The sequence below is a fragment of the Bactrocera tryoni genome, chromosome 1 (assembly GCF_016617805.1).
Source record: "Bactrocera tryoni isolate S06 chromosome 1, CSIRO_BtryS06_freeze2, whole genome shotgun sequence".
Taxonomy (NCBI): domain Eukaryota; kingdom Metazoa; phylum Arthropoda; class Insecta; order Diptera; family Tephritidae; genus Bactrocera; species Bactrocera tryoni.
The window spans coordinates 28,141,807-28,158,426 of NC_052499.1; the positions used below are offsets into that span (position 1 = coordinate 28,141,807).

General features: G+C 35.1%; 1 protein-coding gene across 15 annotated transcripts in view; it reads left to right on the forward strand.

The window, feature by feature from the left end:
• LOC120773898 (TLD domain-containing protein 2) overlaps nt 1–16,620 on the forward strand; it is a 275,286-nt gene that overhangs the window by 142,588 nt on the left and 116,078 nt on the right. Inside the window, exon 1 of one of the 15 annotated variants that reach the window (XM_040103171.1) lies at nt 8,349–8,421. The exons of 11 other annotated variants lie outside the window; for them this stretch is intronic. In XM_040103171.1, coding sequence (XP_039959105.1) covers nt 8,369–8,421 — 53 coding nt within the window. In that variant the 5' untranslated portion in view covers nt 8,349–8,368. Of the gene's footprint in view, nt 1–8,348; nt 8,422–16,620 lie in introns of those variants that run through there. 3 more of the 15 variants (XM_040103231.1, XM_040103249.1, XM_040103240.1) reach the window with 3 other exon arrangements.

Consider the following 16,620-nt stretch of genomic DNA (forward strand, 5'->3'; position numbering starts at 1 on the left):
TCTTTGTTGACAGTTTGACAGTTTGGCTGTTCGGAAGGAATGCGGAGTGCACCAGTCCTCGATAATCGAAGAAAACTGTCAACATAATCTTGATTTTTGACCTGCCTTGACGTGGTTTCATCGGCTTCGGCACACCTTTGCCACGATATTCGGCCGATGGATCGTCTGTTCGAGCCATAAGCATAGATTGAAAACTCATCGCCAGTAATAATACGTTCCATGACACTCTGGTAGTCTTTATTTCTTTGAAGTGTTGATCATCAGTTGATGTTGTTGGTTGTTCTGAACGCGGTTCGTCGTCAACGCGTTCTCGACACTCTTTGAATAATTTGTACCAAGAACCAGAAAATTGATTCTGCACACAAAGTTTCATGGAACTTCTTTGTTGAATAATTTCACTCATCGTAAAAATTGTCGAATACATTTTATGTACTTCAGAAAGACGACGTTATTTATGAAATTTCGCACAGACGTCACTGACAGTCATACCAAGCAGGAAACAAAATATTTCGACAAATGGGTTTTCGGGCAAAATTTAAATTAAAAAGTACGATTTTTTGCCCACAATAGTATAAAACACTGGCCGTTATCTAAATTTTAATTTTATTTCTACACCCAGAAAGAATTGAAACGCCAATCTTTATGTTCATTGGGTTATCGCCAGCTCAGTTTACCACGTGTGGAATGCATTCCACGAAATTCCACTTTCAATTATTTTGCTTATTACTTGTATTTGGTAAGCACATTGTTGGCATTCTCGCTCTCTTTAGATTTCGACCACTGTCAGTCGATATTTGATTACTAAAGGTGTGACGTAAGTTTATTTGTACTCACAACACATACACCACGTTATTTTTTGGATAACGTTTGTATACCTTCGAAAAAAAACTGTTAAATAGTTCAACCTTTTGTGTTTGACCCGATACTTTTTTTAATTTCTGAAATGTAAATCGTTGCTCGGGAGAAGTAGTAGCAGCATCTCCAAAGCTTCTTTACTATAATAGATTTGTAGAACTCATTCTATTTTCTAACAGACCAGGCCACCTTGATCAAATTTCGATAGCTCGTGTTTGCAGTAAATTAGAATTAAATGTGCAATGATAAATGAAAAAATAGAGACTTAACCTCGTCTGCTGAAAAATCCAATAAGCCAGAACCCTACTTCTATATTCCGAAATTAAACACACCTTTAAAAGATGTTGGTAAAATGGCAATCTCACTGGAGAACTTCGCTTCCTCTGCAGCTCTACAACCTTCGCCTTGACACACTTTTTGTGACGCCTTGATTTGTGTTTGTTCTAGCATTCACTCTTCAGTTAGCTCTTATCTAAATTTCTTTGTTTACCATATTTAGTGTAGTTAAAGAATGGTTTTTGGTAGAATGAGAGATTACTGGGCAGTATTTCGTATAAGTATTTCGTTAAGTGAATTAATAATACATACATACATATTTATGTATATACACGAAAAAAAGTTGTGTATGAAAACTTTTAATTTGAAACTATTTAATTTGAACTCAGTATAGCCAAGGCAATCAAGTCAAAAGATTGTGCGAACAGCGAGAGAGAAAGTAAGAGTAACACTAAACTTGTAGAACACTGCCAATTTAAGTAGGCAGTGTGCGCTCTTACAACCAGGAATGGCATCTTATTTCAATTCAGGACTTTCGAAATGATATTCAATAAAAAATTTTGCTCCGATCTCTATAATTCTATCGTTTCGACGTAATTTACAAACTCAACTTTTGAGCCCATAACGTTAATTTCGCATGATATTCTACAAAAGTTAAATAATACCGCTGATACTTAATGAAAGATATTAGAATATACACTTAGATAGGAGTGCCGAAGGAGTATCTCTGCAACTGAGTCGGGTCATCCAATCCTCATCGAAGTAATTTAAATAAGAGCTCATGGCTCAGTCGTTTAGTTGTATGTTTGTATGTCATGCGTTCTAAACCTCTTACAGCCATAAAGGGTTCGTAGCGACTCTGTTGAGGAGATAATAGCACTATTTTAAACTTTTTAGGTCTTTATGAACATATAGTTTATCGTGTAATGAGCAAAGAACGCTTCAAAATTTATTTTAATATTAAGCTATCGATGAGATTGGATACAAGGCAGCGATTAAGATCAGATTACTCGTAATGCTCCAATTCTTTATTATCTTGAAATGAACTATATAGCGACCAGGGGGTTATTACGTTTGCTAAGCGAACTAGTATACTTCTTACTTAGTTACAGGGATATTCATTCAACCTACGTAGTGACCCAATATGTGATTATCTTCTCTGCGGACAACTGTCTTGTTCGTCGTTATTCTACAAGTCAAGTCAGTCCTTTCAATTATGGAAGCTCATTTGGTATTTTTCTGTCTGAAAGTCAGATTTTATTTAAAAAAAAGGCCTCTAATTGAGCAAAAATAAGAGTTTTAATTAATTAAAAAGACAGTATGACAGAATGACTGAACAGTGAATGAAGCAATTGCAGCGAAACTTAATAAATAATGCAAATATGAACTAACCGCGCTCACTACAAAAAGCACATCCAGCGGATGTTAACAAATGAACAGATAAGCAATAACAACAGCAAAAGCAACGAACAGCTGCACAAATTGCTGTTAATAGCACAGTCGCACAATATAATACAAGCGCACTCCAAATACATACATACATACATGCCGAAACGCGCAACCCAAACTGACAGCACAAACCGCCCCACTCAAGGCGCCGCGCCGCGTCGCGCCGTAACTCATGCCGCGTAGCTACTGTGCAAAAAGAACAGCTACGCGCGAACACAAAATTGGGTGACCACGCGTCAATTGATTGAATTAAGTGTGTTTGTATGTTTTTGGATGTGCTACTGATTGGGGCATTGCGCTGATGCACAGATGTGCCATCATATCATCGCTTACTGTCGTCAACTTGTGCAAACATTTAGCGCGCGCATAGGTGACTCGAGTTGACTGGGCGCGCAGACAAAGTAGGAGGCGATGCGCGTTCGCTGGGCGTTAGTAGACACGCTAAGCGAAGTAGAAGGCAACATGCGGTGCCGCTATTATTAACGCATGCAGCTTCACTGATGGCGCACCTGCTCAAGTTGTAGTCGACGCGCAGCGTTGATGGATTGCGCGATGCGTGGACGCGCACGTAGAGCCAAGCGCTTGCAAATTATGAGCTGTATTACATTGATTTTTTTACAGTAACTCAATTGATTACGCTGCGCGCGCCCGTTTATCACCCGTTCGGGATGTTATTAGCTCATGTTTGCTCCAGCGCGCAGCGCAATAGACAGTGCGCGCGATTCAAGCGCTCTTGGTGTCACAAAGCTTGTCGCAATGAAAATTAATTTATGATTGGTGATAATCCGATGCTGATGCTTTGTTTTTCTTAAAGCAGTGGTTTTATTGGTATAGGTGAGGTGTTGGTGTTCATTTGTATGACATGCATATGTACAGTACCTGTCCAATAAATTACGAACGAACAAAAAAATTATCCGGAGTTCTAACTTTAATAATTAATAAAAACATAAATATTTGGCGTATTTAAAAAAAATTATTTTTTATATGCTATATACATTAAACTTAAATTATCAAATTTTTATATTGAATCATATTCAATATTATTAAATTATATTAAAAATATAAAATTTTTGTTTTCGTTCGTAATTTATTGGACAAGTACTGTAGTTATATTCCAAATTCAGTTAGTGTTTCTTTTAAATTTGTAACGCCTTTAGTCACTTTATTTCGTTATGATTTTGTTTCTGGTTATTTTTCCCGAATTCTAATATAAATAATGGCTGAGATGTGTCTGTCTTTCACAAAGCGTGAATGACTCTATTGTGCATACTCACAATCAGAAATATCATTAGCATCGTAAAGCCAGAAAACGTTAATATATGCATATACATATATATTTTTTCCTTAGTTGCCGTCATATATTTCAAACATGTGTACTCACCGTATTTATGGCTTTCATTAGTTACTCAAGTGTTTTCGATTTTCTTACCATTGCGCTTTAATATACAAATTATTTCAAGAGAGGTTGAAATTCGCTTCTTCTTTTCCAAACCTCGCATTCCATCAACTTGGTTAATCCCACAATCTAATCGCAATCGCCAATTGAGATAATCTCGGATTATAACAGATTGTTTTGCTTATAAGATTGAGTGTATGTCGGATATTCTTGAGTGTTCATAAATTTAAAAACTTCAACACAATACAATGTTCAAGTGCGGGAACTTTGTGACTAAGAGAATTTATATTCTTAAATCGTTTCAAGGGGTCAAAATTCGTATCAATGTCAGCAGACTGAGTTTATTATTACAACACAACCTTGAGGAAAAGCGAACACAATGCATAGTGTGAAAACCTTGTAATCATTAGAAATAACTTTATTAACAAAATAAGTGAAACTGATGACTTCTAGAAAAATTTTTGGGAAATATATTTTTAGACACATAAATTATGTTCCTCAAAATACTCTATTACAGTGTACTTGTTAGCAAGGAAGGCTGAAAATATTGAATTTCACAAGCTTTAAGCTTTCACGAGCTTTTCCAGAAGATCTGCTTTTAAAAATAGAAACCAGAAAACATACAAGAAATCGGCATCGAAATCCATACACATGTAGTATGTACAAATAATATTACTTGGTGTGAGAATTTCAGCGCTCATTTTCAAGATCAAGGCATGAAAGCCCGAAGTGGACAATATTCGTGGGACTCATATTAGAATAACGGTGGTTTTATCCGCTGGATTACCTACAGATTGTTTTTTGCAGACTATTACTAATATTTCGTGAAGAAATTCGAAAATTTTGTCTGAAATTAATATTATATTTGAAAAAAAAGATATTACGCAGTCTCCTTTTGCCAAAAATAGCAAAATCAAGAAAGGCCCTCACGTAGACATTGTTAAATTGAATAAAAATGACTTTGCACCTACCTTAAGTTGAAATTTTGTAAGTAAAGCCCAAATTTTGATTTAAAACACTGTGTTCCACATGTTCAATAACCAAAATACTTACTACGCAACTTTCGAGAAGCCAAATTTTGAATGACAACACATAAATTAAGTTATTTACTACCAGATTTTATTTATCAGAGATTTATTAGGAGCATATTTGTTTAATAAACCGAAATTAAGTCAATGGAGACAGCGTTACCAAATCATTTCGAAAGCATCATGTGAAATTTTTAACTACCACAAAAGCCTAGCTTTATTTATTTATTTAAAAAATTATCGTTGACCACTTAATTTACAACAAACACAAGCACATCCATACATATATTGAAGTGAGCAGCATCAATAATGGCTTGAGTAAACAATGATAAATAATGAAGGGAAAAACTCGCGCCATTTCACAGCTAAATTAAGTGATCTGGCAGCTTGTCATGCGATTGCTATTGCTCTGCAATTATTCAAACAATAAAGTGCGGTGCATTGTTCCTCAAATAAGTGCGAAGTCTATGTAAATCTGTGTTATTTACGCTGAGTTGAGTACGTGCCACCAGTGGTGAATGAAGACATTATTTTGTTAATACTCTGTATAAATATTTAAGTTTATTATTTGAGGCTCACAGCTGTCACAATAGGTTTCCAAAGGCACAACTTTCATTTGACGGCGCAAAATAGACATTCTGTGCAAAATAGACATTCAGATCTAAAACCTGGACAAATTAAAGATTCATAGAAACAAACAATATTGTAAAATAAATTGGAAAACATTTTTTCTGCCTTTTTTTTAATTACAATTTTGAAATAAAAATACATATATTTCGCTTGGTCTGAGATTGTCAGCCAGAGTATACTAAACTTATGTATAAACATATATACATATTTACATTATCAAAATTTCCTAAACTGTTTATTTAACATTCCGTCTATTCAAATCTGTTGACTTCCAGAATTTCATTAAAATACTTTTCACTGTTTATACAAGTGCTTTCGGCAAAAGTTATCTCGGGAAGTCGTGCTGTCGAGCTCAAGGCTACTGATAACACAGCCACCGTATGCCGTTAACGCTATGAGAATTTGCCACTGACAAAATGCCTAAAAAACACCGTATACAAGTATTGCAGCTTCCCAACGGTACTTGGCACATGATCGGCGAAGTTGACGTCAGCAAAGTTCGGTTTTTTTTTCTTTATGCTCGTGCTGGTGTCAGCAGTCATACATTTGAAAACAAACAAATACGCAAAGTAGTTAAGGTGCCGTTAGACTGTACTTACGCAAGTGATTGCGTTAACAATTAACCATTAGACACGTAATTTCGGTAGCAACTTCGGTAGCTACAATGTTCGAAATTCTTGTAACTTCTCGAAAAGTACTTTTATTCTGCAAGTCTATGCACAGCCGAAACTTTACGAAAAATTCTTTCGCCTTTCAAAACTGTATACGACTGCAAGACTTTTTTATTTAAAACTAATTTTGAAATTTCTGCAAAATTTTGAATATTTTGACACGGAAAAAAGTTATGACAAAGTTGCTTTCATTTTCTGAGTATCTCGAAAAGCAAATTGACCCTTCTCAATGATTTTTTACAGCAAATAAGTACTTCATTTTTATTCCAAGAAAATCAAATTCGACGAAGTTCTGTGCTACTTTCAGAATATAATGTATTTTGAAACTGTATTCATTTCAGAAAATTGTCATTACTTTAAAAATAGGAGAGCTCTTCATTATAACCACTATTTATTTGGTTAAAGAGAAAGAAACTTTAGGGAAGAAACTGAAGACCTAAAACTATCTGTCCAACTCAATTAGGTGGGCGCGGTGCCTTAAGGGGGTATTCTGGTTTAGAAGCCCGAATTTTAATTATTTTTTTTTTTTGAAAAAAAAAAATCAAAAATTACTTTGACTATCCATTTTTTCACATGCTGTTTATTGATATTCTAAGAATACAAAACATAAATAATATAAGAAAAAAAATTAAATTAAAAAAAACTGTAGGTCGGCGAAGTAGAGACTGATGAAACAATGGCTTGTCCTGGTGTGCAGGATATAAATCCTTTCCGTGACCTAAAATGAAAATTTATGCCAAATCCGTAAAAAGTAGTTATCGCACTACGAAAACATTTTTTTTTACAAAAAGGTGGAGGTTTGCAAAAAAAGTTTCGTAATTTTCCTGTTTTTTTGTGGTTTGGTTTTTTTTAATAATAAAAAAACTTCATTCGAAAGCTCTTCGTAGTGCGATACTATAATGTATAAGAAGTCCCTGTGTAAAATTTCATGTGAATCGGTTGAGTAGAACTTGAGATATCATGCACCGTTTCTAGAAAAGTGGTTATGAGAAAAACGAGTTTAAATTTTGAGAACTAGTCGCGCGCAGTCGTAGTCGGAGTCACAAAATGAGCTGTAACTCGGAAAATAATTTGAATTTCGAAAAATCCTTTTAGAGACATTTTCTTAAAGGGTTATACTATAAAAATATGCAAAAAAAAATTCGATTTTTTAGAATTTCTAAACCAGAATACCCCCTTAACTAGCATTAAAATTAAACCGAGCAGAAATAGTTACGCACATAATTAAAAGACAACCCTCGAAAGCGAGGAAGCTGAATATGAAAGTTATTCTTAAACAAGTTGTCAATTGGTATGTGATCTAACTAAAAACTCGCATTTTATTAGATTTTTCAATCATAATTTTACAAAATGAAACCAGAGTCTGCTTCTGTTGCTGCAAGTAAAAAAGAAAAAAAACAAATAAAAAAAGTTCTTGAATGGCAAGTTAAATTGATATTTAATATTTAATAGGATTTTCTTCCTCTTGCTACAAAAATTGGCAAACAGCTGATAGATCCGGCATTTGACTTTGTAATTTGCTCTTTTTCCGTGTCAATGCCACCATAACAAAGTAAAGGAGATTACGTGACAACCCAAGTCTCGTGTTTGCACCGAAGAAACCGAAAAAAACATAAAATTTGATATTACGCGTTAATTTCGCTTGCGACGCAAATTCTCATTTATCGCTTTCGCTTATGAGCACCTGTCAGCGAGACAAAGAGAGCCATGCATTCAGCGCTCACATGTGACAGTTGTCGCAAGACGGATCGGATCGCTGCGTTCTAATAAAACTGAAATGATTGAATTGTTTACACAGTGAAAGTGATTGTTTGCACAGCTTTGTATTCGGCATTAAACATTTTGGCTTAATTAATCATCTCTTTGTTTGTTTATTGACTTATCAATTGCTTTTGCTTTTGTTATTTCTTCTACTTTTGCCGCTGGTTTATTTGCTTGCAGCAAAAACAAAGGAAAGTGAAAAGTAATATGTAAAAGCTAAGTGCCAACAATAATTGCAGTCGAATTTATTCAAAATATTTATTGAATTTCTATAAATAGTACAACAAATACAAATTGTATATATGCTGCAACAACAAACAATGCAGCATTTTTTGACGGCAACGCAATCTTACTGGTAAGCATTAAATTATTGGATTATAGCTTAATAAAAAAAGCTTTTATAGGGGTTATTAATGCAGCTTTATCATATGTCGTAAAATAATTGATCAGCTCTGAGCAATTTTTAGCAAAAACTTGAAAAATAACAAGAAAAAACGTGAATTTCGGTAACACCGATGGCACAGTGTCCTTGATACTTATGTACATATATGCATTTCTACATCCAAAAAGATCTTTATGTGAATGACCAGCTTCTAAGTGGGAAAAGGAAGGGTGACATCGCTTCGATATCTAAAAACAGAAGGATATACAGACGGGCATGGCTAGATCGAATCAGCTCAACACAATGATCATTTGTTTATGTTCTTTATAGGGCTTCCGACGTTTCTTTTTTGGAATATTCAGGTTATAATACAAGGTCTGTCGTAAAAGAAACAGAACTTTTTAAATATAACTGTTTCTGGTAGCGCCACCTTTCGGTTGGTATATGAAATAAAAATTTGATCTCTTGTTGACATTTCGTAAAAATTTTAACACAATTGGATAACTACAATCGATGTTATCGATCAAAAAGTGACAGCAGCTTTTGGTCATCGGTCGTAAAATGCAAAGAGCAAATATTAAATTTTGTTTTAAACTTGGGAAAACGTTTACTGAACCATTTCAAATGCTGAAAAGAGTTTATGGTGATCAGTGCCTATCCCGTAGTAATGTGCATGAGTGGTTTAAACGATTCAAAGAAGGTCGTGAGGACCTCTGTGACGATCAGTCGGTCGGTCGGTCGGTCGTCTTCAGAAGTCAAAAATAAAGACAATGCTGATTTGTTTTTACGATTCCGAGGGTATTGTACACCGAGAGTTCATCCCACCTGGCCAAACGATTAATGCTGTGATTTACCTTGGTGTTATGAATTTGTATTTTGTCACGCATTCGTCGTGCTCGACCACAATACCGTGAGGCAGGGTCCTGACGCCTGTTGCACGATAATGCGCCGTGTCATCAGTCGACGCTGATTTTTTGAAAAAAAAACTCCATATTAACCATTAATCACTCACCCTACTCATCTGATCTGGCACCCTGTGATTTTTACCTATTTGGAAATGAGCCTAATTTTCGACCAACCAACTACCCAAAATTGTTTCTATCTCTAAGACCTCAATGGTATATATGTATGTATATTTAGAATAATGAATGATGATTGAAGAGAATTTTCTATGTAATCAGCACTCTCTTATTGTTCTCTTGGCCTCGACATGGAGTACAACATGCTGTTCTCTTCAACAAATTTTAAAACAGTGTAGTAAATTGTTTAATTTTTTACTTTGAGTGTCTATAAGATTTGTGATAAGTTAGATGACGTGAAAAAATTTATAGTTTCGAACAAAATTTTAAGTTTTTTGGGAATCTTTATATAATTTTACAATATTAAGTATTTGTAAAGCCTACAGAAATTGTTTGAATCAACTAAAATTGCCCTATTTACAAATTCATTTTTTGTTTACTCACTCAAGCTATGCCTTTTTGAATACTCTTATGCAATATTTTGATTTTTTTCTAAAAGCTTAATTTAGACTTTCAAAACAACTTAATTAGCTTGCTAACTCCAGCCACGAAAATCTCTGCAACTATGGTTGTGGAAAAAACTAAAAATTTGCGTACAAACTTTGGTGACCCTGTACGAGTTGCCCTAACAAAGACCTTTGATGTGTAATAGAACAACAACAAATTACAACAACTATCAGAAATATGATTAAAAGCACACAAAAGCGGCATTTCCTTTCTTTGCTTACTGTTGACGAAAAAGCGCTGCTTACCTACCGGCTTACGTATGTAGTCGTACCGTACTTAGGTTTATACCAAAAAAAACTATTTTCCATTAATTGACGGTGATTTGTATGCAATGTGTACGCCTCTCCAAAGGTCAATTCCATTTACAGAGCACAGAGTTTCCTTATGCGAGGGCGCGCACACACACGCCGACTTCTTAGCACCATAAATTAAGTTGAAAAAAAAAGTTGAAATTAATAAAAAAGTTTGTAAACAAAAAATAGCCGAAAAGGCAGCACACACGCGCTGACTTCGGAAAGTATCGGGTGATTTTTTAAGAGCTTGATAACTTTTTTTTAAAAAAAAACGCATAAAATTTGCAAAATCTCATCGGTTCTTTATTTGAAACGTTAGATTGGTTCATGACATTTACTTTTGAAGATAATTTCATTTAAATGTTGACCGCGGCTGCGTCTTAGGTGGTCCATTCGGAAAGTCCAATCAAGAAATTTTCAGTGAATGGGCCCTAGAAAAGTTGGCAGAAAATCCGCTTTTTATCGACAAATTTTGTTCAGCGATGAGGCTCATTTCTGGTTGAATGGCTACGTAAATAAGCAAAATTGCCGCATTTGGGGTGAAGAGCAACCAGAAGCCGTTCAAGAACTGCCCATGCATCCCGAAAAATGCACTGTTTGGTGAGGTTTGTACGCTGGTGGAATCATTGGACCGTATTTTTTCAAAGATGCTGTTGGACGCAACGTTACGGTGAATGGCGATCGCTATCGTTCGATGCTAACAAACTTTTTGTTGCCAAAAATGGAAGAACTGAACTTGGTTGAAATGTGGTTTCAACAAGATGGCGCTACATGCCACACAGCTCGCGATTCTATGGCCATTTTGAGGGAAAACTTCGGAGAACAATTCATCTCAAAGAAATGGACCCGTAAGTTGGCCACCAAGATCATGCGATTTAACGCCTTTAGACTATTTTTTGTGGGGCTACGTCAAGTCTAAAGTCTACAGAAATAAGCCAGCAACTATTCCAGCTTTTGGAAGACAACATTTCCGAAGAAATTCGGGCTATTCCGGCCGAAATGCTCGAAAAAGTTGCCCAAAATTGGACTTTCCGAATGGACCACCTAAGACGCAGCCGCGGTCAACATTTAAATGAAATTATCTTCAAAAAGTAAATGTCATGAACCAATCTAACGTTTCAAATAAAGAACCGATGAGATTTTGCAAATTTTATGCGTTTTTTTTTTAAAAAAAGTTATCAAGCTCTTAAAAAATCACCCGATACAAAAACAAAGCATGCTTCAAATTAGGGTCAACACAGATTCGGCTAGACAGCTTGTGCTGATTCGTGAAAGAGCGCGTGAGCAAGTGTAAAGTACGCGCATTACTTTGTAGAGAAAATAGTAGAGATGAACAACAACAAAAAGGCGCGAAGACGACGTACTTCTGTACATACATATGTATGTTTATGTATGTTTGTATTTGTAAATCTCCGTCAGCCGCCACATGTGCCTCACGTCACGTAAGCTCCACTATTTAAACTCGGAGACAGCGTTCAGGCCATCCACACGGCAAGTAATCTTAGAGCATGGGTGCCGCAACCAAATCGATGATGTTTCAGCGGTGCAATCGTAATTCGTTGTGCCTATAGCAACAACATAAGTATACATAAGTACATCCATACATATTTACATTTTATAAGAGGCTTCGATTTCGCAATAAGAGTGCAAGCGAGAGTTTATGAGAACATTATAATAGAGAACTATTAATATTCTTCTGAAAAATAATGAAATAATATCCTCTGCAGTTATTCGAATATTCAATATTCTCAAGATCTTTAGCTCTCTAGATTTCTTTGTTCAAAGCCCTCTCGCCATCTTACGAATATTTTTTTTTTGAATAAGACTAGTTTATCTAGTGAAAAATAACACATTGCCACTGGACACATAAAATGATAACTACTAAAAAATACTCCCAGAAAATATAGTATATTACTGAAAGTTCACCAAACTATGCGTTATACAGGGTGCGGCAGTCAATACTGCAATTATAAATAGCGCGCAGGAGCGTAGGAGTGGTGGGGGGCGAGCAGCCAAGGTCACCATTGTGTTGTCCTATTCATAGCATTTCAGTAGACATGGAGCCGTGGACTAAGCAACAACGTTCGTTTGCCGTGAAAGCTTTTTATCAAAGTGGTAGCTATGTAGCCGCTCGGCGTCGTTTCCGAACGCATTTTCAAATTAATCGCAATAGACCAGTGCCTTCGGTAAACGCAATAAAGTTGTGGGTCGAAAACTTTGAAAATATTGGTGAAACGACAAGAAAAAGAGGTGGCAGTGCGAGATCAGTGCGAACTCCAGAGAATATTGAACGCGTTCGAATTGCTGTGGGAAGAAGCCCTCGGAGATCAGCGCGTCGACATTTTCTTGTGTCGATTTTTTCTTGTGGGGTTATCTAAAAAGTAAAGTGTACGAAGAAAGACCTCATACTGTTGGTGAACTGAAGGCAAGAATCCGGCTAGAAATTGAGAGAATTCCTCAGCCTATGCTTCGTGATGTTATGAACAGCTTCGCAAATCGCCTGCGCGAATGCCGTGCACGGGAAGGCCGCCATCTTGCTGATGTTATTTTCAAACAGTGATTATTTTCAATGTTTCTTAAATGCTTTTTAATGTAGAAAAATATTTTATGAATATAATTTTGATATCTATGTCCGTGTTTTTTTTACACCTACTTCAAAAATGCGGGATTGACTGCCGCACCCTGTAGATAGCGAGGTCAAGCATTCTCTACCTCACTTATACCCAAATCTTTTTCGTACTAATGTCCTAATTATCGTTCGACCGTCAAGGATTTAAGGTATGAGAAAAGTCCGAGCTCCTCATACAACTCGTCCGGCTTCAAATCAGTAATGCAGAGATTCAGTGATCTATTCCTTCAAATGTCTCATTCAGATATTTCTCTTCCAGTTGGTTTATGGCAAGAACTTTTTGGATAAGATCAACGCTATGAAATTCTTAAGAAACTTATTTTTATTCGCCAAATGTTCAAAAAGCCGTATAATTATCTTTTCGAAATGGTTTGAGCGGCAAAAAATTCACAAAATTTTTTGTTATCTTGCCGTTCCAGTCATTCTAATTGCAAAACGTCAAAACCTACCAGTCAACTGTCAAATTTCGATAGGTGAGCGGTTCTCACATTTCCAGTGACAGGAGAGTTGGGCATCTCTTTATCTCTGATTCAAACTACCTGATGCTTAATCTCCCTCCTCTGATCAAAATCGCTTGCCTAAGAGCTATCAAACATATGAATGACATTTCCATCAATCATTTCACATTGCTGTCAATCTCTGTTATCAATGTAAGGACGCTCATAATCAGTAAAAAAATCACGAATATTTATAAAGTTGCCATTACAAGTCAACCATCAAAGTTAAGGATAAACATCGTCCACAACCCTATCAGCCTCTGAACAATTTTTTTGTGATGTTAATTCGAACTCAAAATATTGACCTACTTTTTTTTAAGAAAATTGCGTTTGATATTTTTAGCCACGCGCTCGAAGTATAAATATTTCTACAAAAAATTTTTGGAGCTTTTATTAATATGATTATACCAATTTCTGGTGGATATACATTTCACGATGCCTTCACTTGAATCGATAAGTTAATTAGCATTGCATAAATCAGACAAATCACGTCATTGGCTTGAGTGAATTATGTAATTAACAACCAACATTTACGAAGCAATTAGCTGGTAAATAGTAAACTCCGGTTCGTCAATAAATTAAGTGATTTTGAAATTCTCTGCAATGTCGATTCAATGGAATGGGCTGTGTGAACAGCTTACAAAGCAGAAGATAACGAAATCAAATCACTTAAAAAGTATAAACATAGATATGTAATATGATATCCCCAACATTCTGAAAAGTAGCTCACCTTATTTTATGCTCTTTTCAATGTTTTCTCTCACTTGTTTTTAGTTGTCATTTGACAATCGTGCTAATTGATTGTAAAATTGCATTCAATTAGTTTCAAAAATGTTAATTAATTTTTATTGTCCCCATAAAAAAATCATAAAATCATAAATAATATATGACTTACATAAGTGCATATTTTCATAATTTATTCTTATATATAATATTATTATAAATGTATGTATGTATGTACACTTGTGTGCTTCGCTGCACACTCTTTTGCTGACTTACGCAAATTGTCATTTATTACAGTGTTAATTAAGCGTCGTCTATTACTAGAAAAAATTAAAAGTGTTAAAAATTAAATAAACTCAAACTTTGCTCTTGATGGCCATATATTTAAAATGCCTAAGTGATGGAAATACGCTTTCAATTGTGCTCAAAACAATATACATATGTACATATATCTGAGGTTAAAAAAAAGAATAATAAAATTCTCATTTAATTGAATCGAATTGTTATTGTCAAATTTTTTTCAATATAGCCATTTAGTTTATTTTTGACAACCATTAGATAGAGATAACTTCAAAATTTTATTCAAAAAAAGCAAGTTAGTTGTACATTACTGTACTCGGAAGGCACCATTTTTTCGAATAAGTAATGATTTATACTCAAGCTTGCATCGAGCAATTAGCTGAGACTGAGCTGTAGTTCTTGGGTAACATTTAACATCTCGAACTCATTCGACTAATACTTCAATTAGCTCAATCGAGAACTATTATATCCGAAAGATAGGCAAACACGGGCAGCATATTGATCCAACTATATATAACTCTTTTCCAAAATACACTTAGTTGTGGTGCGTCCAGGCTATATTTTATCGCTTTAAAAACCGGTATTGATCAACAGGAAAAATTCTATGTGTGATATCAGATAGAAGCAGCTTTTTCAGAGAATTTCTACTCAAAAATGCATGACAAATCATAAATTATTTAAAAATTTCGATTATTACCTGTTAACATAATTCCGTTATAATAATAAAATTTTCCACGCTAAACTAAATCATCATCGTTGTTTTTGATCAAAAGTCAGCTTGCGTGACACCCACTTTTCACAGAGCTTTCTCATAAATTTTAAAGAATTGTAAGTTTTTTCCACCTGATTGAGCTTTCATTCGTCGCGAAAACCTCCTAATCTGTAAAAATGTTCTGGTTCACAGTAAGGTGGAGAGTGATTGAAAACCATTTTTGTATTAATTCGGCACCCTTAAATAAAGTCTGATGCATTTTATTAAATGTTTGGAACTAAAAGCTATGTGGACAAAATCCTAATGTTCGTTTGGATGCCTGAAGAAGTGGCGAAAACTTAATTTCTTATGAATTATTCATTCTTACTTATTCTACGGATGTCCAGAAGTTTGGAAACTTGTTCTCCAAGCTGTACTTATATTAACTATTCATTGACGTACAGAAGTAAAGCTAAGGTTTCAAAAATATACATATATACATACGTATGTGGCTAGATAATGATTTTACTATGTTCTATCCGTAGTCTTCAAATCGTTTATAAAACTATAGCTGTAAGAATTCTAGAAATACCAGAACAGAGTATATTAAGCTTGCCACAAAGTTTCTAATACCCAGAAGTAACATAAGTAACACCGAAGACCTTAAAATGATCAGCTCGAGCTGATTTAGTCATGTCTGACCGTCTGTACATAAGCGAGTTAGTCCCTCAGTTTTTGATATAACGTTCCTAAAATTGTAGGCATGCGTTTCCTAGATGCTGCTCATTTGTTGAAACCACTGATATCGAACTGCTATGGTATAGCTGCCATACAAACTGAACTATCCAAACTAAGTTCTTGTATGGACAATTTTATTTGAAAAGGGGATTATAGCAATCGAACTTAAAATTTTTTCTTGTTTCGGAGTGAGCTTCATGATATCATTAACGAAATTAGGAGCAACCTTTGCTAATGATTAGTATGAAAGGTTAAATGTCGGAATCTTGACTGTATCGCCCTGAGGTATTTCTTTCTTGCTATACAAATAAACGATGATATCACTTTTTTATTTATCAAAAAACGGAAATTGTAAATAAAATGCAAAATATTTAATTATTCATGAATGTAAAATACTAATGCTAACAATTTTTCCAGTCTTCGAAACACTTTTCATAAGCACTTTTTGGGATAGCCCTCAGCTCCTTCAGGGTATTTTTGTTTTATCTATCCGATCGACTGAAAACGGGTTCACAGAGCGGCAATTTCAGTTTGGAGAACAAGAAAAAAGCACACGGAAGCAAATCTGGTGAATACGCTGGTTGATCGAAAGTCTTCATTGCGTTTTTGGCTTTGAATTCAGTCACAATCGTGGCTCCATGCGATATTGCATTCTCATCGAGTAAAATCCATGAATTGTTCTTCCACAAGTCCCCCATTTTCGACGGATGTTCTCACGCAAACGCCTCAATATGGCCAAATAGAACTCCTTATTGGTCGTATGTGTCTCCGGAAG